A 26,087-nucleotide genomic window follows, 5' to 3' on the forward strand; every position below is an offset into this window, starting at 1 on the left:
ACAACAGCATGAAAAAATACCAGACACTGGTTCATGGTAATATTTAGCTACTATAAGGAGAATTATAAAGAACTGGTTAAGATCTTTCATGATTACCTTGCCTGGCGTTTCCCTATCATCCCTATCATTACCAGGGGCTGCATTAATGATTATAGGGCTGTTACAGAGGGACATACATAGAGATAACACCACCTTCCAGCAAGGGTCCCTCCCTTTTCCGTTTCCCCCTCCACCCTTTCATTTTTTCCCCCCTTCACTGTCTATATTATGTCTGTCGCCATTCCCCGTCCTCTAATTTACCTGTCTCGACCTATTTCCTCTTGGCTAATAACTAGTTCCCCTTCCCTTATGTACTACTGAACCATATACCCTTCTTATACCCTTCGCTATAGTCTTCCTCCTCAATTTCCTTCACGTCTCTACTACTCACCTCATGGTTAGTACTTGCGTCCCTCTCCTTTTCTTGACCCTTAAATCTCGACTGACATTTTTTTTATTTGGCTAACGTCAGATGATTTTACTTGCCTTGGGGAACCTCTCGTGGCCTACGAGTTAGTACACTATCTTCATTTGCCGTTTAACTTCGCCAGACTACTTTTCTATAACTGGCTAACGCCAAACGATTTTTATTCGCTCCTGGGAATACTCCGGAGGTCTAAGACTTAATAAAAATTTTTCCAACACTTCAAGTTTTTTTTTTTTTTTTTTTTTTTGAGCCAGGCTACTTAATAATGCTTCAGGTAGACTACTGACAGTGATAAAGTCTAATCACTTTTACAATTTCCCCTTATTGCCGCGTACCCTAGCTCGTCTCTCCCGCCCCCCTCTTTCCAACACACCAGCAGGGACAATGGTCATTCCCGATACCCCTGGGGGCTGTTATTTAGCGTCCATTATGGCCTGTGAGTCGTGGTATACAGAGGCCAGGCACGCGTCTTGCATGTGTGATTGGCGCAGGGACGGGCAAGGAAAGGCGACCCATGCACAGCCCCCTGCCCCCCCCCCCACATACACACACAGGGACCACTCCTTATCTACCCAGCCGATTTATTTTGGACAAGGAGTGAAGAGAAGGGAACATGTAAGACGGGCAGAAAAAGATGGTAAGGAAGATGGAAGAGGGATGTGGATGATGGCGACATGGAAGATAAGGAGCAGCGAAGGAAGAGATACAGACGAAACGCAAATAAAGAGGGAGAAGGAAGTGGGACAGAGAGAGTATAAAAGGATGACACAATAGCAGTCGGCAGTTCCATTTTTATTTACGCAGGCGATTTATTTTGCCCAGCGAGCAATGACACGGCCAGGGTTACACACAGTGTGCAGGGGTAAGGAAAGGCAAGGAAATGGAAAGTCAGGAAAAACGGAAGGTGGGATAGAAAAGGAGGGAGAGCGAGAGGGATGTAAGAGGTGTAATGAAGAGGGAGAGGAATGAGAGGGATGTAAGGAGAGAGAGAGATGATGGAAAGTGAAGGGATGGATAAAGGGAAGGGGAGAGAGGAAGGGTGTGGGTTGAGAGGGAAGTGAGGAGGAATGATGGTATAATGGAATGAGTGGGATATAAGGATGATGGGAGAGGGAGGTGAAAACAAAAATGATGCTGGCGAGAGGGGGATGGAGGGCGAGTGATGAAAATTAAAGGAGGGAGAGGTGTGAAAGGGACGTAAGAAGGAAAGGCAGAAGTGGACTGAAAGAGGGCTGCAAAGAGGGATGAGAAGGGGAGGAGGTGATGATGGCGAGAGAAGAGATGGAGGGAATTCAAAGTACGAAGGAAAGCAAACAGCAAAAGACCGCTTAGTATTTTTCGATGATGGTTGTTGTCACGGGCCTAAATGGCTGTTATATCTATACTTTACTGCAGAAGTAAAATACAAACAGACATCCAAGAACGAGGGAGAGGATTGGAAAGGTGGAGAAAAAAAAGTAGAGGAGGGAAACAAGAGGGAAGGTAGACGTATAGAGGGAGAAAGAAGGGGAATGGAGGGTGAAATGATGACGGGAGACAGGAGGGAGATATGAGGGAAGGATGGATGATGGAAAGAGGTAAGGGAACGGAGAGTGGAGGATGAGAGTGAAACAGGAGGCACGAGAGGGATGACAGGTAGGGATATACGAGTGAGGGAGGAAGAGAAATGAAGTAGGGATTTATTAGTGAGGGAGAGATGAAGTAAGGATATACGACTGAGGGAGGGAGAGGGATGATACGTTGGGATATGAGTGAGGGAGGAGGAGGGATGATAGGTAGGATGATAGGAGTGAGGCAGCGAGACAGATGAGAGCTGAGGATATACGAGTATGGGAGGGAGAGGGATGATAGGTAAAGATATGCGAGTGAGTGAGTGAGTGAGTGAGGGAGGGAGGGAGAGGTATGAAAGGTAAGGATATACAAGGGAGGAAGGGAGAGGTATGAAAGGTAAGGATATACAAGGGAGGGAAGGTGGGAGGGAGGAGGAGGATAGGTAGAGGTAGAGACGGAGAAAGATGAGTGGTAAGGTCAAACGAGCGAGGGAGGGAGGGGGGGACGGGGAGAAGTAAAGATGGCAGGCAAAGAAAAGGATGAGAGGAAGGTAAGCATGCAGGGATGGGGGGGTGGAAGACAGCCAGAAAGGTAAGCATGCAAGGTGGGAGTGAGGGAGGTACACATGGGGGAGGGGGAGGGCGGCAAGGAGAGGGAGGGCTTGCAAAAATATAGGCGGGGTCTACGCACGCACCCGGCTGCTATTGGTCGGCCAGTAAGCACTACCACAACCCCACTCCGGCTCCCCATTGGCTCCTGCTCCCACACGTCCCGCCTACAGTCATTTTCATTACCACACGCACATTCATCTCTGGACTTTCATTCTTACGAGCTTGACTCTTATTTCATGTGCATTTCTTCTTTAATCTCCTTTTAAAACTTCCATTCTTCTTTGACATGATTTTATACTTCCATGCCTCTCAATTTCCTCTTATTTTCCCTATCACTCCAATGCCGCCCTTTTCACTGTATTCTATCTGTCCCCAGATGATTTTGTTTAGTTCATTTTTTTCCTGCTGAAGATACAGCCTTCACTAACTCCTTTACAACTAAATGAAATCGTCTGGAAGCGGTAAAAATAAAATAAAATCCTCTCATTTGGTGGTAGCATTTTCTTTTATTCACTTATTTATTTATTTATTTTTAATGTCTCCTCTTGCTCACTCCACAAGACTTTATTCAGCTTGTAGAGGAGCTTTGACTCTTTTTTCACTAATCGCTTCACTATATACTATAATTCATTTCTAGGCGAACAAAACTGTGAGAAGTAGGACAAATATAATAAAAGAGCGTCCTCGTACTGAAAGGATTCCAGCAATATTTCCGTTATTTCTAACCTCTCGTCTTCTTTAACCTTTACATGGTCGGTAGAAGTCTAGTACTGTGTTCCAGCTAATGCCAAACGACATTCATTCATCTGAGTGAGGCATATGAGAGCCCTCGAGTTACACCATCAACCCTTTAATGATGGGAACAACTCTAGTTCTCTATTCCAGACTCCAGTTAACGCCAGACAATATATTAATCTGCGAGTGGGTCTTACGCTTGCATTCTCGTCAGTTAAGGAAGCTCCCTAACACCTCTTCCTTAGCGATTTATATTTGGATATGGCTGGTTATTAATATACTTCTGTACGTTACTTGTCCAGCGTATGGGGATATGGGAAGGATTTATGTAACACTGAAGAGGACAGTAAAGATGTAATAAATAAAATAAATCACTCAGGAAAAGATGTTGGGGAACTTCCTCAACCAGCAAGAATAAGGGCCAAAGTCTCTTCTACTTTCAATACGATTTCAACTTTACGTTAACTGATCTCTACTTCCAATACTTTCCCTTCATCTAATCTCCCTCTCTCCTTCCTGTCTTCTCAACTTTTCTTTATTTTCCTCATCTTCCATTCTCCTCAGCTTGCTTTTAACCTCCTTCCTTTCCATTCTTCTATGCTTTTCTCTTTATTTTCCTCAGTTTATTCTTCTAAGCTTACTTCAATTTTATCTCCTTCCCTTCCATTCTTCTGTGCCTTACTTTTTTTTTTTTTCCTTTCCTCAACTCCCATACTTCTTTGCTTTACCTTTAGCCTATTTCCTCCCTGAAATCTGATGACATACTTAAGTTTATTCTTGCTAATTACAGATGTCTTAATTCATTTAAAGAGGCCTCTCGTACAAAAGGGATTAATGAAGTATACATTTAACGCCTCAAGTTAGTAATATCTCTCCTCAATAAATAAATAAAAACAGCAACAAAAAACTAATAAGAAACCTGCAGTCGGGCTGAGCAGGTTACAAATCTTCTCTCTCCATTCTTTTAAAAGTTTTACTTTCTTTAACTTCCTTCTTTTCCTTCAGCCATACTCCAGATGATTTTAGTCAGAGCGTAAAAAGACCCAATGGATTAAGACCGTCCTCGTTAACCTTCTCATTGTCAGAACACCTCTATGCCACCTAACGTCAAATGGTTTTTATTCAACCGGGAGTCTGTCAGAATAGCCAGGAAGTTAATGTCGTCACCATTAACGACTGTTTAAACAACTTTCGCCTCACGGTTATCTAGAAGAGTGAGTAACAGGAGTCTGAGTGCTAAACCTTATTCTGTTATACACTTTCATTCGTCTCTAACTTCTAAGTCGTTTCACCTTCATTAACTTCTAAATCGCTTCTCCTTTACTATATAACTTCTAAATCGCTTCTCCTTTACTATATAACTTCTAAATCGCTTCTCCTTTACTAACTTCTAAATCGTCTCTCCTTTACTTCCGCCCTATTTTTTTAAACTTCTAGTGTCTATTCTACTTACTCGCAATCTCATTTGCCACCATTCCTTTAAAGTTTGCCCTACATACTTTAACTCCTAGGATTCGCTCTTATCTGAATAAAATTGAGCGCCGTTAGCTGAAATAGTCCTAGAGTTGTCCCGACCAGGAGATGGTTCACGGCGACAGTACTAACACTGAGGCTCCCGTGACTCACTCTCAGCTGACTAAAATAATCTGGCGTTTGTTGGAATACAATACTAGTCATCCCGACTACAAAAGGCTCAGCAGTCTTTGGAACTCTCTCTCTCTCTCTCTCTCTCTCTCTCAGGGAGATACGGGAAGATTTCGCATTCTACTTTTCTTGTCAAACCCCCCCAAAAAAATTTGACTTAAGAACATGAAACTGATCGCAAGCTTAACCGCAAAACTAAAGCGATATATGAAGGCAAATAAAAAATAAAAACGGGCCGTCTTAAGTGTACGTTCCTTATGACAATACACAGTAATTTTCTTCTCGTAACTAAGATTCGTTTTCCTCTGCTCGACAGGATTCTACACTATCTTCAATCGGCAAGAATCTGAATTGCTCCCTCCCTTGTCCATGTCACCAATAATAATTAAAAAAAAAAATCTATCTATCTATCTATCTATAGCCCGAGGCTGTGACCTGCTGGTAACTTGAACGCTATCGTCTGCTGGTTGCGTGGGTAAACTGAGTACGTCATCGAAGTGAGAGGGTTAATCAACGTCCCAATAAATAAATACATTTCAGGTGCGCTTCTCACACATCACAGACGGGACACGTGAACTATTTATGGTCTCAGTCATACGGTGGAGATCATTATGTATTTACTTCTTACGTCTTCTTTCATTCAAACATAACTGGGTGCCATTCTATCACCACTTCACTTCAGATTTGGACAAACAACGCCGAACACCCTCCTATCTCCACCTTTTCAAGGCATTTAAAAGAATTTTACAGGGTTACATGTCAAACTATGTAAACTCATAACGTGAAAACACAAATCCCTAGTGTATCAACTTCTGGAAGGAGGTCTGAGTCCCTCACTCCCACCCCAAGACCATCCCTGTATTCTTTTGGGAATGCTGACAATCTTTAACTGGCGATTTTATTCAGTTAACAAAAACAGTATTACCCCTTCCCTTGTTCATCATGCAAAAACGATTTCTAGCTACGACAGCGAAATGATCTTTAAGCTTAAATGAAAAAATAAGTAAAAAAAAAAAAAAAATCTAATCACACAGCGTATGATAACACTCCTCTACAGCAAAGCTATATTGCGTAGGGAGAAGACGAAATATGGAAATACTATCTTTGCCTCGTAAAAAAAAAAAAAAAAAAAAAATATCGCTCTATTCTACAAAAAATAAATAAAATCTATTAATTACACCGATAACACCAACAAAAAAATCGCCTGCCAATCAACACGCAGGTAAATATATTCAGGTGCGACTTCCCCCACATATATCAAGGAGGATGCACGTGTACTTAATTAACGAATATATTCCCCCCTCTCGTTCCGCCACCACCTGTGAACCTTTTAAATGCCTCGTCCCGCGCGATGGAGAGGGAACCCATCGAACCTCATCAAATTAGTGGTTTCTCACAGTACCTGCCTCTCCCGCTAATGAATTTTTAAAGGGAGTGGCGGGGGCGAATGGTTCCTCGTGTGGATTTATGACATCCCAATCACTGGTATTGCAATAATTGGAAGAATAAGCAAATAAGAGAAAATTCAAAACAGGAAAATGAGTGAAACAGAGAATCTTCAGGCTAACTCCCAAGAACTGCAAAAATTCGAAGATAAAAAAAGGAGATATATTCAAAAATGAAAAACGTAATATATAAACAATCTTCAGGCTAACCCACTTCCCTATTAATATACTGGATGGGAGGGAGCCAGATAGAGGAAATGGAAAACAAAATAGAAAATTAAGTGTTGGAAAATTGTAGTTACTCATTATTTTAGCCGGCGAAGTTCCTGGCTTTCTCTCTCATGGCATACGATTCACACACAATGTACATCACAATGGGATTCCCTCGCCTGCCAGGTTATAGAAGGAAAAATATCGTGACCGAGATTTTATGCTATCCACCTCATGAGGGTCATTATGGCAGACAATATAAAAGGGATGCAACTCTTGTGAGCATCTCTATACTAGTATACTGTATTATGCTTCATCTATCAATTTCTGTCCTTCATCTGTTCTTATGCTACCTAACTTTCGTACCTCACTTATTCATGCGTTCACTCACATTATTCATCCACACAAATAAACTAACATAACATTTTGGTAACAGACCAGGGGAGATACTTATTTACGACTGCTGAGTGAAACATAACTACAGTAATTAAAAAATCACGAGTCCCCACGACCCCCTCGGTGGGTGGCGCGCTTATTCAGACAACGAAAATAGGAGAGGGCAAGAGAGGAAGAGGAGGCTGGAGGGTAAAACAAGGAAGAGACCAGCTGAAAAAGAGACAAGAGAAAGGGAAAGAACGGAAAGGATGAGAAGAAGAGGAGAGAGAACAGGAGGACAAAGACGAATGGAGGAACCGAAGAAACGAAAGCAAACTGGGAAGGAGGGGAAGGCCAGGAAAAAAGAAAGAAGGAAAGAAAGACAGAGAGAAAGAAAGGAAAATATATACTGAAAAGAAACATGATGTAGAGAAGAACAAGAGAAGAATGTGAAAACAAAATGGACGACACGAAATAGGGAGAGGCATAGGTGAAAACAGAAAAGGAGGGGAGGGGGGAGGAAACGGAGAAAGTAGAGGAGATGCAAGTAATGAGGAAGCAACGGAAACAGAGAATGAGAGAGAGAAAAAAAAAGAAAGGAAAAGACGAGACGAAACAAAGAAAATGTAAAAGAGGGATCTAGCGACAGGAAGGGAAGGGTAAGATATGGATACGACGAGACGAAATGGGAAAAGGGGAAGGCAAAGGGGAAAAAATATGAAAACAATAAAAGACAAGAAAACAGAGAAAAGGACGTAAGAAGAGAAAAATGGAGAATATAATAACGTGAAAGGACGAGAGGAAACTTAGAATGCAAAGAAGAAATAGGAAGAAACTGACGGGAGAGAAAATAAGTAAAAGAACGAAAGGAAAAAGATGGGAACAGAGGAAAGAAGGCCAGGACGAAAGAGATGAAGGATGCGTCGAAAGGAAACAAGGATGGGACGATGAAAGAAGGATGGGACGAGAGGAGAGAAGGATGGGACGAGAGGAATGAAGGATGGAACGAGAGGGAAAAAAAAACATGACGAGAGGAAAGATGGACAGGGCGAGAGGAAAAAAGGACAGGACGAGGAGAAAGAAGGACAAGACGAAGGGAAAGAAGGACAGGACAAGTGGAAAGAAGGACAGGACAAGTGGAAAGAAGGACAGGACAAGTGGAAAAAAGGACAGGACAAGTGGAAAAAAGGACAGGACAAGTGGAAAAAAGGAATGGACAAGAGGAAAAAAGGACTAGTGAAAAAAGGACTGGACGAGTGGAAAAAAAGGGCAAGACAAGACGAACGAAGGACAAGAAGAAAAATGGACAAGACGAATGGAAAAAAGGACGTGACAGGAGGAAAAAAGGACTGGACAAAAGGAAAATAAGGACAACAGGAAAAAAAAAAGGAGAGCACAAGAGGAAAAAAGGACAGGACGAGTAGATCAAGCTAATTCCACCTGGGTCGTCCTGTGGCCAGTGACAAATGCGGCCAGATTCCAGTCATTACCTGGTCGGCCGAATGTAATGTTACCTCCACCCACCCTTCATTATGCCCACCTGCCCCACCTGTCCAGCCTCGTCCACCCCCTCCCTCACCTCGTACCCCATCTATTCTCCCTCGTCCTCTGTCCCAGCCTGTCTCACTTAACGACCTATATTGTCGCCAGTCTATCATATTCTGTTCTACATTCTAACGCACGTTTTGTCATATGTAAAAAGGGTACGATTACATATTAATGACTGGTGGCTTCTATTTCTCCTCCTCTTTACTATTTTCTGTTTCTTCCTCCTCCTCCTCTCCACCTCATTCTGCATTTCGCATTTTTATCTGTCATCTCGATCCTGGTCCTCGTTGCTCCACCTCATCCCCCGCCCCACCTACCCACCTTCGTCCTCAGGATCACCTCGTCATACGTAATTCGTCCTTCCCCCCTATCTCCTGTCGAACTCAACCATATCTCACTGTAACACACTTCTCCACCTTGTCCCCTGCCACAATTACTCATTCACCTTCATCCTGTATCTCAGATCCCATCGCTTATTTATCTATTCCAACTTTCCCATCTAATCTCACAAAATTCCTTATCTCGATCCCATACCAGTTGAACCCCTTCCTCTCTATACGTTTCAATTCTTTTTTTTTTTTTTTTTAACTCATCACCACAGTAGTTTATTCACCTTGGGGAGGACCTCCGTGAAGGGGTTAATGCAGGCTTCTCTATCTACACTCTCCAGTTCGAATGTCTGGTGCAAAAATTAAATAAATAAATGAATAAATAAATTATCATAAAAGACGTTATGAATGAACGGGGTTAACTGTGAGGTTATCAGTTAATCTCGCCCATCTTACCTACCTAACTTATCACCTGATGACTCGAAAGAAAGGGAAAGGAAAGGAAAGGAAAGGATAGGATGGGAAAGAAAAGGAAAGGAAAGAAAAGAAAAAGAAAGGACAGGAATGGAAAGGAGAGGAGAGGAAAGGAGCCTCCCGAAGAGAGGAGGAAAGCACAGAAAATTAAATAAGAAAGAATTAGACTAAAAAAAAGAAACACGGAGAAGAAGAACAGGATAAAAGAAAGATGACGAAGATGATAAGAAGGTAAAGAAAAGGGGAGAAATGATGAGTAAAAAGGTGGAGAGAAGAAAAAAAAGTGGGGAAAAAAATTATGATTAGTGAAAAGGACATGGGAAAGGGACATAGGAGTAAGATAGGAAAAGAAGTTGAGATGATATGGGAAGAGAAGTGGGGAAAAAAAGTGGAAAGCGATAAGATTCGGTGGGGAAAAAAGTGAAAAGTGGTGATGAGACATGACGCGGCTAAGAGATAAACAGAGAAGATAAAGAAAATGAGAGGAGAAGCAAAAAGATATTAGCACTGACAGAATGATAAAAGGATGAAGTGGAAAAGAAGCGCAGAAGAAAAGCGAATGGCAGAAAAGGGCAATGAACAAAAACCGGAAGAGAATAAGTATACTGGCTGGAAAGAGAAGAGAAACAGATGAATCATGAGTGGAAGAGGTAAAAAAACGAAAAATGAAGAAATTAAAATGAGAGAAAACTGACTCATAAACGAAAAATATATCGGTATATTCTGCGAGATGAGGAGAATGGATGAGAAAACAAAATGGAAAAAGAAAAGACACAACGAAATGTAAAACAGCGAAAATATGAGAGAAGAGATGGTGAGATGGATGAGTTTTATATTGGCCAGTTAATTATTACTCTGGCAAATTGGTGGGGTCCTTTTCTGCAACGTCATTTCATAATGAGGCTAATAATAACTAAGGTGTGTATACATAGAGAGAGAGAGAGAGAGAGAGTGTGTGTGTGTGTGTGTGTGTGTGTGTGTGTGTGTGTGTGTGTGTGTGTGTACTGGTGATTACTTACATCCCGGTAACTGTGTTATGTGTACTGTGTGTGTATGTTCGTGTCTGCAAGCAGGGAGGTATGAACTATAACAAACCCAATGCACCACAAACCATTTAATTTACCTACCCAGACTATTATTAAACTCCCCAAAGCACACCTGCATCCCCACCTCACTAAAACTACAATCACCACCACCACCACCACCACCACCACCCAGACTCCCCGTACCCATTATCAACGTCAAAACAAAGCCCCGCTGAACACAATGCCAAATTACCACCTACACATAACGACCCTCCAGTGATGCCAGGCTTCTTCCCTCATTAGCTGGGTAATAACAACATATGGCCATTGTCCCTCATTAAGGCGCTAATACCAGGATCTAAAGCAAGCCATTATTCTCACTACCACCTCGCCAAACTCCATAAGGTAGGAAGCAGTAGTATTGTTATTCTTTGGGCCTCTCGTCTGTCCCATAGCATTAAAACAGCAATTATATTTCTGTGGGTCTTGGCTCCTACCCCTCTTCTTGTCTCCCTCTTCCTCCAATTTTTCCATCTTCCCTATCTCATTTTTATCCACCTCCTCCTCCTCCTCTTCTCCCTCTCGCTCGTTGTTCTCCCCCCACCCCTCGTCTCTCCTCCTGCAACAGTATAATATATCTATCTATCCGGCTATCTATTTATCTATCTATACAGTATACCCATCCGTCTATCTATGTGTACCCGTCTATCTACTGTATCTACCTACCTATCTATCTATCTATCTATTTATCTAACGCCTGATATCTACTCACATGGTGGCCGCACAATATCGTCTCCAAACGTGTGGCAAAGACCGAGGGGGGCCGGGGAAAAAAAAAAAAAGGCTGGGACAGCGAGAGCCAAGGGTGAGTGGATGAGACGGGAGGACAAGAATAGGGATGTGAAAAACAAGGGTGGGGACATGATTGAAGAAAGGGCAGGGGGTAAGGAGAGGGAGGAGTGTGGGAGGGAAGACGAAGGAGGAAGGGGCAGAAAGTAAAGGGGACTGAGTAGGAGAAAGGTAGGGTGAGGTGAGGAGTGGGGGCAGGAGAATGGGAGAGTGGAAGGGATGGATTAAGATAAAGGAGGCAGAGAAGGTATAATAATGAATGAATTGGAGGTGGCGGAGAAGAAGGTGGGTGTAAGGTTAAGACAAAGGAGAGTTAAGGGATAGGGGATAGGTATAAGACAGAGAGAGCAGAGGTACGACAAAAGATAGCTGAGAAGAGGGAGGGGGAAGGAGAAACGAGAGGGAAAGATACAATAATAATGAGTATGGATGAGAAAAGGTGGAGATATGGCAAAAATGGGGAAGAAGATGGGCGAGGGGTAACGACCAAAAGTGAGGGTACGGCATAGAAGAAGGTGTGTTCGGAGGGATGGTGGGGGAGGGGTGGAAAATACCAGTCTGAGCTTATCACACTAATGACATCTATTTACCCTGACGAATGTGGGGATGTGCAGGTGGGGAGAGGGGGTAATGGGATGGGATGGGGGAGGGGATAATGGGATGAGAGGGAGTGGAGAGACAACCCTACCACATATGCACACTTTTAACTACACACGCACGCACGCACGCGCACACACCCACACCCACACTTTTATCTATCCTTACTCGCAGATACAACTACAATTTTAAGGTGAAAACCACATATATGCCCTCCCAAGCACAATAATACAATATACAACCACGTAAATGCATCCACAGTAATAAGCACTGCACACACTTCAATACAATGGCATATTCTATGTCACATTCCTGCTATCTACACTTACCTAACTTTGCACTGATTTTTCGAAATGGATTAGTTACAGCCTTCATTAACCCTTTCACACACACACACGGCTCTCCGAAGCTTGATCAAATCGTCTATTAGCAGTAAGGAGGAAAAAAAATCTCGAGCTGGTAGGGCTGGGTATAGTCTTCATTAACCCCTTCATTACGAGTAATTTCTAAGTTCAATATAATCGCCTGGAAGCAAGAAGTAAAAATACTAGAAGGGTTAATCACCTCTAACTACAATCGACATCATCGCCGCCCCCTCCTGCTCCCCCTCCTGTACCTGCTTTTCCTCTTTTTCCTCCTCTTCCTCCTCACCACCATCTTCTTCCTGCTTCTCTTTTTCCTCCTCCTCCTCCTCCTCCTCCTCATCATCACCATCATCATCATCATCATCCAACCTTCCTGCCTACTTCTATGAGGGAGGAATTTTAAAATAGCAACAGGAAAATACATAAGAAAATTAACAACCAAACGCTTAAAAATAATAATGATAAAAAGGGTAATAATAATAATAAAAATGATAAATAACCCTACTACAATTATTACTACTACTACTAGTACTACTACTACCACTACAATCACTAGTCTACCACTACTACTAATGTCTAACAGAGGTCAAAACAGCAACGAAACACATACAGGAGCACCAGTTTATCAGTCAATGCTTCCCATCTACACACACACACACACACACACACACACACACACACACACACACACACACACAAAACCAGTTCTATGCGTGTCTGCCAGGAATCTTAATATTCGTATGGCCTCTGCTGCCCTTCCACTAAAATGCCAAAGTGATGACCAGATACTTGGGTGTAAATGTGTGAAGAATTTGTCCTATCGGTCATAAGATATATTAAATGAATATTTGTTTTAGTCGTCTTTAAATCTGTGGGGAAAATAAATAAATGGAAAGAAGAATTTTTTGGTACATGTGTGACAGATTCATCCTTGAGGTCACAGGAAACAGCAAACTAAATTTTTTGCAGTCTTAAAAAAAAAAAAAAAAAAAAAAAAAAAAAAAAAGCTTCCTAATCCGATAAGAATTCGAGCCTTTGAACTAGAAGATGTTAGATACAACCTTCATGAATCCGTTCACTACTTCCTTCACGCTAACCTGGCCCAGATTTTTGTCCCTTTGCAGCTTTATTTCACGTAGCTCAGTGGCAGAATAAGACAACACTACAGCTCCATGTCCCTTCTATAGCACTACTTCGTGACTAGCACCCTATTCCAGTGCTACTCTATTGCTATCGTATAAACTCAGCATTCACGATGGAGAGATGGCGATATTAGGGAGAGTTAAGAGTAAAAAGGGTCTGTCCAAAGTTGAATAAAAGAGTCTGTTGGCAGCAGGAATAAATAAGGAAAATGCGCCATCGGACTGAAGGGGTAACACCAATCACGTCCTGAATGGGTTACGGTCCTTTAGATGCATATTAATTCCCTTAGCTGAATAAAATCGTCTGGCAGCAACAAGAATAAAATAAGGAAGATTGACACCAGAATGAAGGGGTTAAATGGGAATGGGAATATAAGTGGGAGAGGGAAAATAAGAGGAAGTGGGAATGGAAGTGAAAGTGGGAATGGAAGTGAAAGTGGGAATGTAAATGTGAGTGGGAATGTAAGTGTGGGTGGGAATGTAAGTGGGAGTATGAATGTAAGTGTGGGTGGGAATGTAAGTGGGAGTAGGTATGTAAGAGGAGGTAGGAATGTGAGTGGAAGTGGGAATATAATTGGGAGCAGCAATATAATTGGGAGTGGGAATATAAGTACTGAAGAAGCATAAGTGAGGGGTCAGAACGATTGGGAATGTGAACGGATATACAGTAGACAGGGCAAGAGACAGAGAGGAGTGGGTGTGTCGCAAACAGAAGGGGCAAAAGAAGGACATTGAGGGGGTAGGGATTGGTGAGGGGATGAGAGGAAGGTGGGGAGATAGTGGATATGGATAAGGGGCAGTGGGATGAGGTATTGTGGGATGGAGGTAGTGGATGAGGAGCAGGTGGAGGGAAGGGTGAGGAGCAGGTAGGAGGGGGGGGGAATTGGAGGTAAGTGGAGGAGGGGATGGTGTAGGAGGGGATGGTGTAGGATGGGATGGGGAGGGGATGAGGTGCAGATGGAGGAGGAGTGTGGGCTGGGATGGGAGGAGGATGAGGTGCAGACAGAGGGGAGGGAGGAGGGGTATGGGTAGGGGTGGGCTGGGCTGGGAGGGGCACTATTATGGATCACATTATTGCGTGTCCGAGTAGCGACAGTCAGACGCTACCTGAACCACACACACCTGTACCACACCTGTTCCTCCCCTCACTACATTACACACCCACACCCTACCCTCACTATAAACCTGTACCCTGCCCTCACTACACACCTGTACCCTGCCCTCACTACACACCTGTACCCTTCCCTCACTACACACCTGTATCCTGCCTTCACTACACCTGTACCCTGCCCTCCCCACACTCCTGTACCCGTTCCTCACTACTCACCTTCATTCTGCCCTCAGTATACACCTGTAGCATGCCCTCACCATACCTGTACCCTGTCCTCCCTACACACCTGTACCCTTCCCTCGCTTCACATCCGTACCCTGCCCTCACCACACACCTGTACCTTCACAAAACATCCACTCCCTATCCTACCTAACTGTAGTCCTATAACACAGTAACACCTGCTCCCAATTATACGTCTGTACATTCACCTGTCTCTTTTCCCTTTACCTAGGGACATAATAAACTCTTTAACCTCTCCCCCCTCCGTACACACACACACACACACACACACACATGTTTCTTCCAGTGAATGATGGAATATCACATAACTGTTAGAATATACAACTGTTACATCAAAACGATTTAACTCTTGTCAAACGAGAAGGCGCTAGCGTTGACCGCTTACCTGGGTTGTGGGGGGCAGGGCATCATTAAAGCATTATCTGAAAGGGACTTGATCCGATCTTATTCTTCAACAAAGTATGTTGACTGGTCGATCTGTGAATGGTCTTTCGTTGGTGCTCCTTACTTCATTCCTTCCTTTACCACCTTCCTAACCCAACACTTTCACCCTTACCACCACTTTCATTACCTGAATATTATATCCTTGCCACACTCCCCATCTAATCTTCCAACCACTGTCACCCCTCCCAACTTAGCAACCCTTACCATCCTAATCTAACCTAACCTAACCTTAGAAACTCAACACACCTGACCATACCATATACTGCTCTTTACCTAACCATCTGCGAGTACTGAACTACACTTTTTTTTCATGTAATTTAGTGACAACGTTTTATCATATATCAATGGAATGCTTCGGTATTACGAACGCAGTAATGATGAGGGTATGTCATGCACGGTTCAGATTATTTAGCAAGAAGGAGACGGATGTGGCAGTGGACGAGAAAATTATAGTGCAGTCTTAAAAAATCATCAATGGCATGTCTGTGAAGGATAAGTCTGAGAAAGAATGGCATTCGCAATCATCATCATCATTATCATCAACTGTCAGTACTCATTTCAGTATGTAAGGAAATTAACTATTCACGTACCACGTGTTCAGAGGATATAGGTGTGTGTCGAAGTTCACCCACCCATCACCTTCACTACCAACATCATGATCACCACTATTACCATAACCATATCGCCATACCTTATCACTCTCACCATCTCAACAAGTACTGCCAACTCAATACCGCAATTATTACCCACCCCGTTATCAAATACCAAGCAACATTCCCCTATGAAACCATTCTTCTCACCATTTCGAGTGCTGTCATCATATTCTTTTATTATAACCATCGAGAATACTCCATCACACGAAACAACCCTCAACTCTCACAACTATCACCATTCCCAGAAATTTATACTCATTAACACCGTCTCGACTACCATCAAAGCCATGACCAACCTCACCATCATAACAAGCAGCACTCTATTCCTGCCTTCACCACTCGTCATTTATCACCACCTCTCCTTTACATTTCATCACACTACTATCACCATTCACAGCAACCATAATTTCCCTCTCATAATCATGCTTATTACCAACAAAACCACTACCAACTCCTCTCCCCTACCCAAGACGACTTTAACCCTCGACAGTCACCCTCCTATTCCACCAGTACATCCCCATTCCCTAACCTAGATCATCTCATCCCACAAATTTCACTTTAAATCTCCATCTTCCCTATCAATGCCGACGAGAAAAACTCCACACATACTTTCAATGATTCCATAACAACTACATTCAACCCCAGCAATACTTCTCCATTCCCTACTCCCCAACTCCAACCCAAACCACTTTATTCCTTAACCATTCACTTTCAATCTTCACCATATAACTAACTCATTCCTACCTCCAACAAGGGAAACCTCACACATAGCAAAATAGACTTCAATATCCACCACCGGAATAACGCACTTTCAACCCCACCAAAGCTTGCCCAGCTCCACTACACCACCAGCCAACTTTGCGACAACAGTTACTGCAACAACGCGAATCCCTCATCAATACAAAAACCTTTCTACTTTTCCTATCCTTTCCTCCGACATGAGAGTTACGTTAGATATAACGTACCCTGTAACAAACAGCCTCGAGAGGATCAACAAAGCTGTTGCTGTGTGCCCTTTTTCTTTAAATGCATGGAAGAAGGAACCAAAGGCTACACGTTTGTACTCGTTACGAGGCAATTCCTCACCATATCATATCAGTCTTTATTCCCTTTCCTCTTAATTTTCAATTCCCTCCCATAACCAAAAACCACCACTAATAAGCAATTCCACTTTCATCACAACTATTTTCACCACCAATAATACTACTACTTCCACCAAGAAAACTCCATCAAGACCATCATTGTTACCAATACAACTACTGCCCACACCACCACTGCCATCAACACCAGCACAACCACTATCACCATCACCACATCTATCAGCAATATAAGTAACACCACCACCACCATCAACTCCATCAGTATTACCACCACCACTAACCAACAACCGCCATTACTACAAAACACGTCTCCCCTCCCCTTCTCTCCCTCAACCACCACCACCACCACTACCACCAACCAACAACCACCACTATCACCAACCAACAACCACAATTACCATCACCACTACCACCAACCAACAACCACCACTATCACCAACCAACAACCACCATTATCACCACCACTATCACCAACCAACAACCACAATTACCACCACCACTACCACCAAGCACGCTCCCCCCTCCCCTTCTCTCCCTCAACCACCACCACCATCACCAGTCCCCAGCTCACCTTTAATTACCTGGCCCGGGTCTCCAACAACCAAGGACCCAAATTACCCACCCGGTCCTCATCATTTCCCTGACAACGGGCGTATCATTTAGATCCACGAGAGGGTCTGTATCCTTCCCCCTTCCCCCTCTCTCCCACCCCCTCCTCAACCCAGCATAATAACAGTGACAAGGTTAGGGGAGGGAGAAAGAGGGACAGGAGGGAGGAATAGAGAGGGGGGGGGAGGAGTGGTATCATCCGAACCAGCTTTGTAATATGCGGCAGGGGAAAGGGAAGTGCAAATTCTTCAGTCTACCCTCGGGACTGTGAACTCTATATGCATTCTCAAGATTTCTGTCCTAGTCCGTGGTGGTGGTGGCAGGGGCGTGGCAGTTGTAGAAATAAGGCAAGGTGGGATTATTTATACAGGGTGTGCCCCGCCCTCCCTCGAAGGAATGTGGAGAGAGAGAGAGAGAGAGAGAGAGAGAGAGAGAGAGAGAGAGAGAGAGAGAGAGAGAGAGAGAGAGAGAGAGAGAGAGAGAGAGAGAAGAGGGGGGGAGCCAAGTGTGAAGTAAACGCATTGGATTATTTGGTAAACGTATGTCCCTGACTGTGCATCCTGTAGAACTTCTTCCTTCATCCTCTGATTAGTGTCCTATTGAGCTTAAATCTCTCTCTCTCTCTCTCTCTTTCAGCATAGGGATACTAGCCTGCAAGGGGAAGTAAGAAGAGCTGAAAGATTAGGCAAATTTTTCTCCTTTACTGTACAAGGCTGCTCACAACGCAAGTGTTGGGCGGTGGTGTCGCCACATTATACGCTAATGATATGAACGGAAGGAGGTGGGTTGAGGGTGAATTTTTGCCCCCTCCCTCAACTATCTCCCTGCCCAGTCGTCTTCTACAAGGTGAGTATAAAATGTGAAATGAGACGCCTCCCTCCCTGTGGCTCGTCAGACCAACACAAACAACATTACATCCACCACATCCCTCACATCCGCCTGGTCACTACCTCACCACATCACACCACTCCATTATCTCTGCCACCATCACTCATCCACAATATACTGTACAAAAAACATTATACATTAACATTGCCATGCATCTTTAACACATCCTAAGCTTAATAAAACCGCTCTGATATGGCCAAAATAATTTAGTGGAATTGACGCGACCATGGGACTGTCAGTGGAGACATTGTATTATTGCACTCCGGCTCCCAAAACTTAACTGTCAAATTAATAAAACCGCATGGTGTCTGCCAGAATCAAAGAGTAGAGCTGACTGAACGGTAAAATGGTTATAATTACTCTTAAAAAATCACAACATGTTACAGAAAAACACATAATCAACAAAACAATGCTAATAAAAGCATGATAAAGTTCTTTGTTAATTCCAGCAGGTACGTTGACATAATTCGTTTCCTAACATCACAAAAACCCATATAATTCCACTTTACACTTATTTGCAGCAAAAAATTAAATTATAACCTGTACCACGCATCGACAGACAATATAATAAATATAAAAACACCATAATAAACATCACTGAATACCACATAACCAGACCAGCGCAACTGATCAGTGACCTTCGAATTCAATACCCGATACACTAAACCAATTTGTAAACCCGAGCCGAACAAAGGCGATAAAATACGACACAACTGGGAACATAAATAAAGGAAAACCACAATGACACCTAACGAACGGCGAACACTGAACAAAAAACTAGAAACATGACCGCAAAAAACGAAAACAAAAGAGAACGAAAAATGGCGGCAAAAAATGACAGGAATAAGAGAAAGACAAAAAAAGAAAGTTTACGACTACGACAATCAGGGACATAACGACCGTCCTGCGCGCTAGTAAATCCCTCTTCTTTATTGGCGACCGTCATGAGAGCGAGACGGGACCAACAGAGCCTCAGGTTTCATTTTACCAGACTTTCTTGACTTCTAAGACGTCTAAAAGACTTTGTTAATACCTTTGCCTTCACTCATACACCTACCATGGACCTCAGAACTACAATAAAGTATTAATTAAATGCGAAAAACAAAACAACTTCTGATAACAGCCACCTGCTATGGAGTCGATATTTACCTGTACTTGCTAACTTTCAAGGTCTCGATAACACTAAGAATTTATACCGAAGCCAGATGATTTTATCCAGCTCAGAGTGAGTCCGGGGAGCCTAGGAGTGTTAATATCGTCTCAAATAACTCCTGGTCTCACACAACACTCATAATTATATCCAGCTAAGGTGTCCCAAGAAGCTGTGTGAGTAAAGACCCTTGATAAAATCGTGGCCAGACCCTCCCTTCCCGCCATTACCACTTCCACCATGGCATTTTCGCGCACATTTTTTTTTTCTTGCCATCTTCTAAATTCTCCTTTGACTCGTAATCTGCACATCTTTTAAAATAAACCTTCATACGGCCGATTATTTTGCTCTGCTTTATCTTGCCATTTCAACAAACTTTACTACGGCTTGTAATTTTACAGAACTTTGAAAATAAATATTCGTACGGTTGGTCATTTCGTTATTTTTAAATAAATAAATAAACACACAACCAGACAATACTGTTCGGCTTGAGAGAATACGTTAGGAGTAAAAGAGATGAATACTATATAAGTAACACCGCCAGGCGACAATGAATAATAATATGAGCAAGAGAGAGGGAGGAGGGATGTGCGCTGGGTGAGGTAAGGATGTGGAGAGTGACGGAGAGAGATGCATGTGAGTAACTGAGAGGTGTGGGTGAGGGTGATAGTGAGGGTAAAGGGTGTGGGGTGAGAATGAAGGATGTCGGTGGGGATGAGGGTGAGCGAAGGGTGTTGGTGGGGGGAAGGGAGGTAGGGGAGAAAAATTAAGGACGATGATGAAGATGAATGTGGGTAATAGTAAGGCAGTTAACCGAAGATAGGTGAGAAAGAGGTGTGGATGAGGACGGGAGGGTTAATGACAGGTGAAGTGCGAGGGTGAGTTACAGAGATGAGGGGTAAGAAGTGATCATGGGAAGATATATCGGTGAATTATGGCCTGAGAAAGACATTAACAAGCTGGGTGGATGGATGAAGGATGGGTTGCGGACTGGGTGGATGGATGAAGGATGGGTTGCGGACTGGGTGGATGGATGAAGGATGGGTTGCTGACTAGATCTTTCACTCCTGTCAACGGAGGATGATGCAAGGAGGACGAGTTAGATCAAGAAGTAGTTTGAAGATCTACCTTATTCTGAATATAAATGTCATATAGTAACAATTGGCATGAATAAAATGTCGCCGTGCTGAAAGTGTTAAGGGTTACAGTTTCCAGCGTCTTCCTTAAGCTGAATAAAATCGTCTGGAGGAAGCATGAATGTAGCATGAAAAAACTGTACTAAAGGTTTAAAGGAAATATGGAAAATGTGTGTGTGTGTGTGTGTGTGTGTGTGTGTGTGTGTGTGATGAGCCACGTTTCGTAAAACCATCAATTAAATGTAATAAAATATCTTCTCCCTAATAATTACATATACCATCCAAACGTTCACCTCTCACCAATTGCTCACCTTACCAAACCCGGGAAACGCTTAGATAAGAGGTCCAATCTGTATTTTTTTTTTTCCCCCTGCAAACTCTCACCTTACTTTCAAACTCAGAATTCTCCCCATTTTCTTCATGACAAAACTTATCATGCCCTCTGATACGAGATTCAAGTTGTACATTTTTAGCAAATTCTCACCTCTCTCTCCTCCCCGAGTTATTTTTTTCTTCTTTCACCTTATCATCAGCAAATTCCCACCCCTATCTCCTCCCAGAGTAATCTTTCTTCTTCATCTTTTTCTAACTTATCACCACCATCATCATCATCTCATCCTGGTATCAACTTGTCTAGGGATGAAGAGAATTCATCGGTGGACCACTTTCTTCTCTCTCTCTTTCGCAGATGCTCACATATTCCCTCCTACGCTTTACATATGTTAAGTCGTGTTCAGTATCACTATCATCATACGTTAATTTAGTTTCTAGCCCAACTTCCTCTATACTATTTGCCTTATCAAACTGGGAAAGCATGTTGATTTGGGGTTCAAACGGTAATTTTTGGAAAATTTTCAGCTCTTTCCTCTTCCACTTCCTAATTCGAGTGCAACAACATCACGAGCATGATCATGATCCTCCTCCACCATCTCCTCCTCCTCTTCCTCCTTCTCCTTATCATAAAATATCTCTTACACACACACACACACACACGAGAAGGAAAGATTCTCCATTCGAAGAGGATTGAGAAGTATGGAAAGCAGAACACAATACAGGCAGGAATCCATCGACGAACTTTTGCTGGAGTTCTTAAAATTAAAACTGCAGAAATATACAGCATAAAAGACACAGGTTCCCGGTGGTGGTTCTACATAAAAAAGGTAAAAAACTACAAAAACATGATAAATATACCAGACAAAACTACAAAAACAAGGTAATTATAAAAGGCAATATCCTTAAGGTGAAAAAGGCTAAAAATATATACGACATACAAGACGAAAGTTCCTGAAAAAAAAAAAAAAAAAAAAAAAAAAAACGGAATGAAAAAAAAATCCTACCCAAAAAGGATAACATCAAAACCAGAAATTTCCTTCAAATAAAAATTGCAAATATATATATATATATATATATATATATATATATATATATATATATATATATATATCACAAAGACATTTCCTGGTGTTAAAAGAAAATTTCCAGTGTTGTAAAGAAAATCTTACCCAAACAAGGTAAATATAATGCCAGACAATTTCTTGAATAGAAAAAATGCAAAAAATATATACAGCATACAAGACGAAAGTTCTTGGTGGTGTTAATAAAAAAAAAAATTCCAGGTGGTGTTGAAAAAAAAAATTCCAGGTGGTACCGGGGAAAAAAAAAAGTTACAGGTGGTGTTGGAAAAAAAAAGTTCCCGTTGGTGCCGGGGAAAAATAAAGTTCCTGGTGGTGTTGGAAAAAAAAAAAAAATCTTAGTTTCCTCACAGTACCTGGTGGTGGTGTTGTCCTTGACGTACTGCTCCTTGGCCTCGGGCTCCATATCGGCCAGCTTGAGCTCGAACGCACCCGAGAACGGGATGAGGATAGCACCGGGGTCGTTGGTGTCTATCCACTCCTTGATCTTCACCAGCCTGGGCCACGGAGGCGAGAAAAAGGCATGAAGTAAGTATATTCTCAAGGACGTGATAAAAGAAATCCCCCATCCCCCATTTCTCTCTTTCTCTCTCTCTCTCTCCGGAAGGCCCGAGGATGGGCTACTGTAGTCCAGATAATTTTAGGCGTTGAAACCTTCGTACGTCCACGGCAGCGTTTACACGACAGAAAACCTCTGCCATTTCTTGGATTACACTCAAGATTACCTTTGTGTGTGTGTGTGTGTGTGTGTGTGTGTGTGTGTGTGTGTGTGTGTGTGTTTCATTTTTGATAGTATCGAAGTAGAAACACAAAAATCATTAATATCCATGTACTACAGTCCCAGTAAGTAAATGACACCACTGCTATCATTGCACAATCAATAATATTATCAGCTTTTTATGCCTAGTTACTATGACATACAGAGGTTTAAGTCGGCCAATACAATACGCACATAACAGAGAAATCATTGCTATCCATGTATTTACTGTGACGGTAATAAATGACATCACTGTTATATATATATATATATATATATATATATATATATATATATATATATAGTTATTTTTAGACATCAGAGGCGGCAGAAACCATTATCTATGTTCTTTTAAGCTCCGAAATAAATGGCACCGCTGATATAATTCAACAGCTAACATTAACTTTTTTTTTTTTTTCAAGGTTCTCTTATTTTTAGACATCAGAGGCGGCAGAAACACAGACTGACAGAAATCATTGTTATCTATGTCCTTCTATGGTTTCGGTAATATAATGGCGCCAGAGCTACAATTCCACAGCCAATAACCCACCATTAACGCGCACAATTTCCCTGCAGCTCGGGTTTCTTCTACGTGCCTAAACCTTTTACGGAAACGGACGCTACAGGAAACCATTTGTCGGTGGGGCCTTCATTTGAAATTCGAAGTCTGCAATTTTACAGTCGGGCACCAAAGACACCCAGAAAAAAAAAAAAAAAAAAAAAAAAAAGGATTATACGGTATCTCCATAAGTTACCTGATCCACTGGCTTCTACTAAGGTTGGTTCTAACGCATTACCTCCTACATTAAAAGAGATGTATTTTTATTAATTCCTGCTAGCATTAGAAGCTATAATTCAACTTACAAAAGACCCCTATTAAAGAATGTGTTGTTGACTGATGAAGGCTAAAGCTACCACACCCGACAGAAAACTCCTTCCTAAGCTGGCAAAAATCGTTGGAGGTAACACACACACACACACACAAAGGCTGAACGGGATAAACAGAGCGTTGCATCCCTGGTTAACCCTTTGACTGCTGCGATTTCTCTCAACAGAATAAAAATCGTCTACTCTTAATCTAAATACAATTCCCAAGTGTACAATACCAGAGAAAGGGCTACTCGTTATTTTTATTTTTTTTTTAAATTTCCTGACGGTCTAAGATTTCCCAGTAAAAGAAAAAAAAAAAAAACGAAAAATATCTACATGCATCAAGCACGGCAAAGGGCTTAGCTTACGATTTAGGACTTTTTTCCTTGGCTTCTTCGACTCAGAAATTAAAAAACAAAACACGCCTCTAATCTTTTATTTTTTAAAGTTCTTCGGGTCGCATGCAGGTTCCAAATACATTCCCGAAACACCTTGTATAACGGGATAATCGCTTTGCTTATGATTATCCGCTCTCTTCTACAACCTGGATTTACAACATGGCTTCGAGTGGTATATACGGATCACATTTCCTAGTTTTTTTTATATGTAACACGTTTTCATTAGACTGGGAAATTGGAAACCTTTAGGGGGTAATAGAAAATAAACGCCGAAAACCCACCACGGAGATGCCAACTGAGGATGAGAAAATAACATGTGATTATACATACATTTAAGCTTAATAAGTAACACTGGCACATGGAAGCCAAGGGAGGGAGGGAGAAGGCGTGTGTGTGTGTGTGTGTGTGTGTGTCAGAGAGAGGGAGGGAGGGGAGAGGTTATACAGCATGCGCTAATTATACTCATGGCTACACACACACACACACACACACACACACACACACACACACACACACACTACACAGCAGTTACCATGCCAAACCCAAGACCCCATTTACGATTTTCGCCTCCACAGCACTGCCTTTTTTTTTTCTTTTTTCTTTTTTTTTTTTACCGGCTTGCAAATGGATCCCTCCAAGCTTACTGCGTGACAGTCATTATTCTGGTGACAACTGGTATGCAGAAACTCGGGCCCATAAAGTAAAAAGGTTAGCGTGCATGTGACAAGGGGCCAGGGCCAGCGTTTTGGGTACAGTTGGCAAATTCATAAATGGCGCTAAACTGCCTCTAAAAACAACAGCTAGACTAGAAAAAAATAATAAATATATGGCACTAAACTTCTCGACAATCGCTAGGCTCGACAAAAAAGACATTTCGAGAATATTGCTAATCGCGGACTTTGCACAGGTATCTAGACCAATGGAAATACATTGCAAAAATCTGAAGATTATTGATAATATTATGCAGAAAATCTCGAACGCTACTAATACAATGAAAAATATCTCTATCACTGTTAATACTGTGCAAAAATCCTTGAAATACTAATACCTTGTAAAAACCAGTTCAGTAGCATTTTTAACTATTCTAATAAAAAAAATCTAGGATTTATTAACACTGAAATTTTGAAAAAATGCTATTGAAAAAAAAAAAAAAAAGTAAATAAGTCCCTAAACGCTAATAATTGTCCTTAGGCAGTTTGTCTCAAGATCTAGCGTAAAAATCGTGAACGTGGCAACTGAGCTTTATGGAATACTGTCCCCGCTTGATACTGTCCCGTTCACTCTCGGCCAATCACAACACGACACTGCCCCGCCCACTCCGCCAATAATAGCTTCCCCTCCCCTTCCCCCCTCATCTATCCCTTGTCCCTTATCACCTCTCCCCTTCCCACTCTTGCTCCTTATCCCTCTACCCCTCACTTTCCTAGCTTCCACGTCACTACTCTTCCCCACCCACTTTCTCGTCCCTTCTCCCCCCTTCCCCTGTTCCTTCTGCCCTTCCTCCTCCCCCTCACTTGTTCCTTGTTCCCCTCCTTCCCTCAACTGCCCCTTCTCCCCTCTCCAAACCATCTTGCACTCTTCCCTCTATTCCCTCAAACAATACCTTTCTTTTTCGATAATTATACTAGCCTGTTATTAATGCCAGACTCTTACCCTCCATATAAAACTTTCAACATAATACGAGAAAAACAGCCAGACCCAGAATTACTTAATATGGTGTGCGTGTGTGTGCGTGTGTTTTAGTTCCCTAAATATCGTTCCTTTAATAATCGTTCCATTCTGAAACAATGTAAAACATGAACGAAGCCTATAAAATACTCATCAGTTTTTATAAATGTATGGTTACTATACATCACTTATTAGCACCAATGCTTTACTAGGAGGACTGTATGTAAGAGTGGGGATTATTTTTTTCCTGCATCTTTCGAAGCTTACATATTTTTTCACACAGAT

General features: G+C 42.2%; 1 protein-coding gene across 2 annotated transcripts in view; it reads right to left on the bottom strand.

Annotated features, from left to right (window-relative positions):
* LOC145412494 (obg-like ATPase 1) overlaps positions 1–26,087 on the bottom strand; it is a 61,232-nt gene that overhangs the window by 10,096 nt on the left and 25,049 nt on the right. For both annotated transcript variants that reach the window (XM_080282383.1, XM_080282382.1), the window contains exon 8: positions 22,466–22,606. In XM_080282383.1, the coding sequence (XP_080138509.1) occupies positions 22,466–22,606 (141 nt within the window). The remainder of the gene's footprint in view (positions 1–22,465; positions 22,607–26,087) is intronic.

The sequence above is a fragment of the Coenobita brevimanus genome, chromosome 93, assembly GCF_032717465.1.
Source record: "Coenobita brevimanus isolate Jiangsu-jjx chromosome 93, ASM3271746v2, whole genome shotgun sequence".
In the NCBI taxonomy this organism is placed as follows: Eukaryota; Metazoa; Arthropoda; class Malacostraca; order Decapoda; family Coenobitidae; genus Coenobita; species Coenobita brevimanus.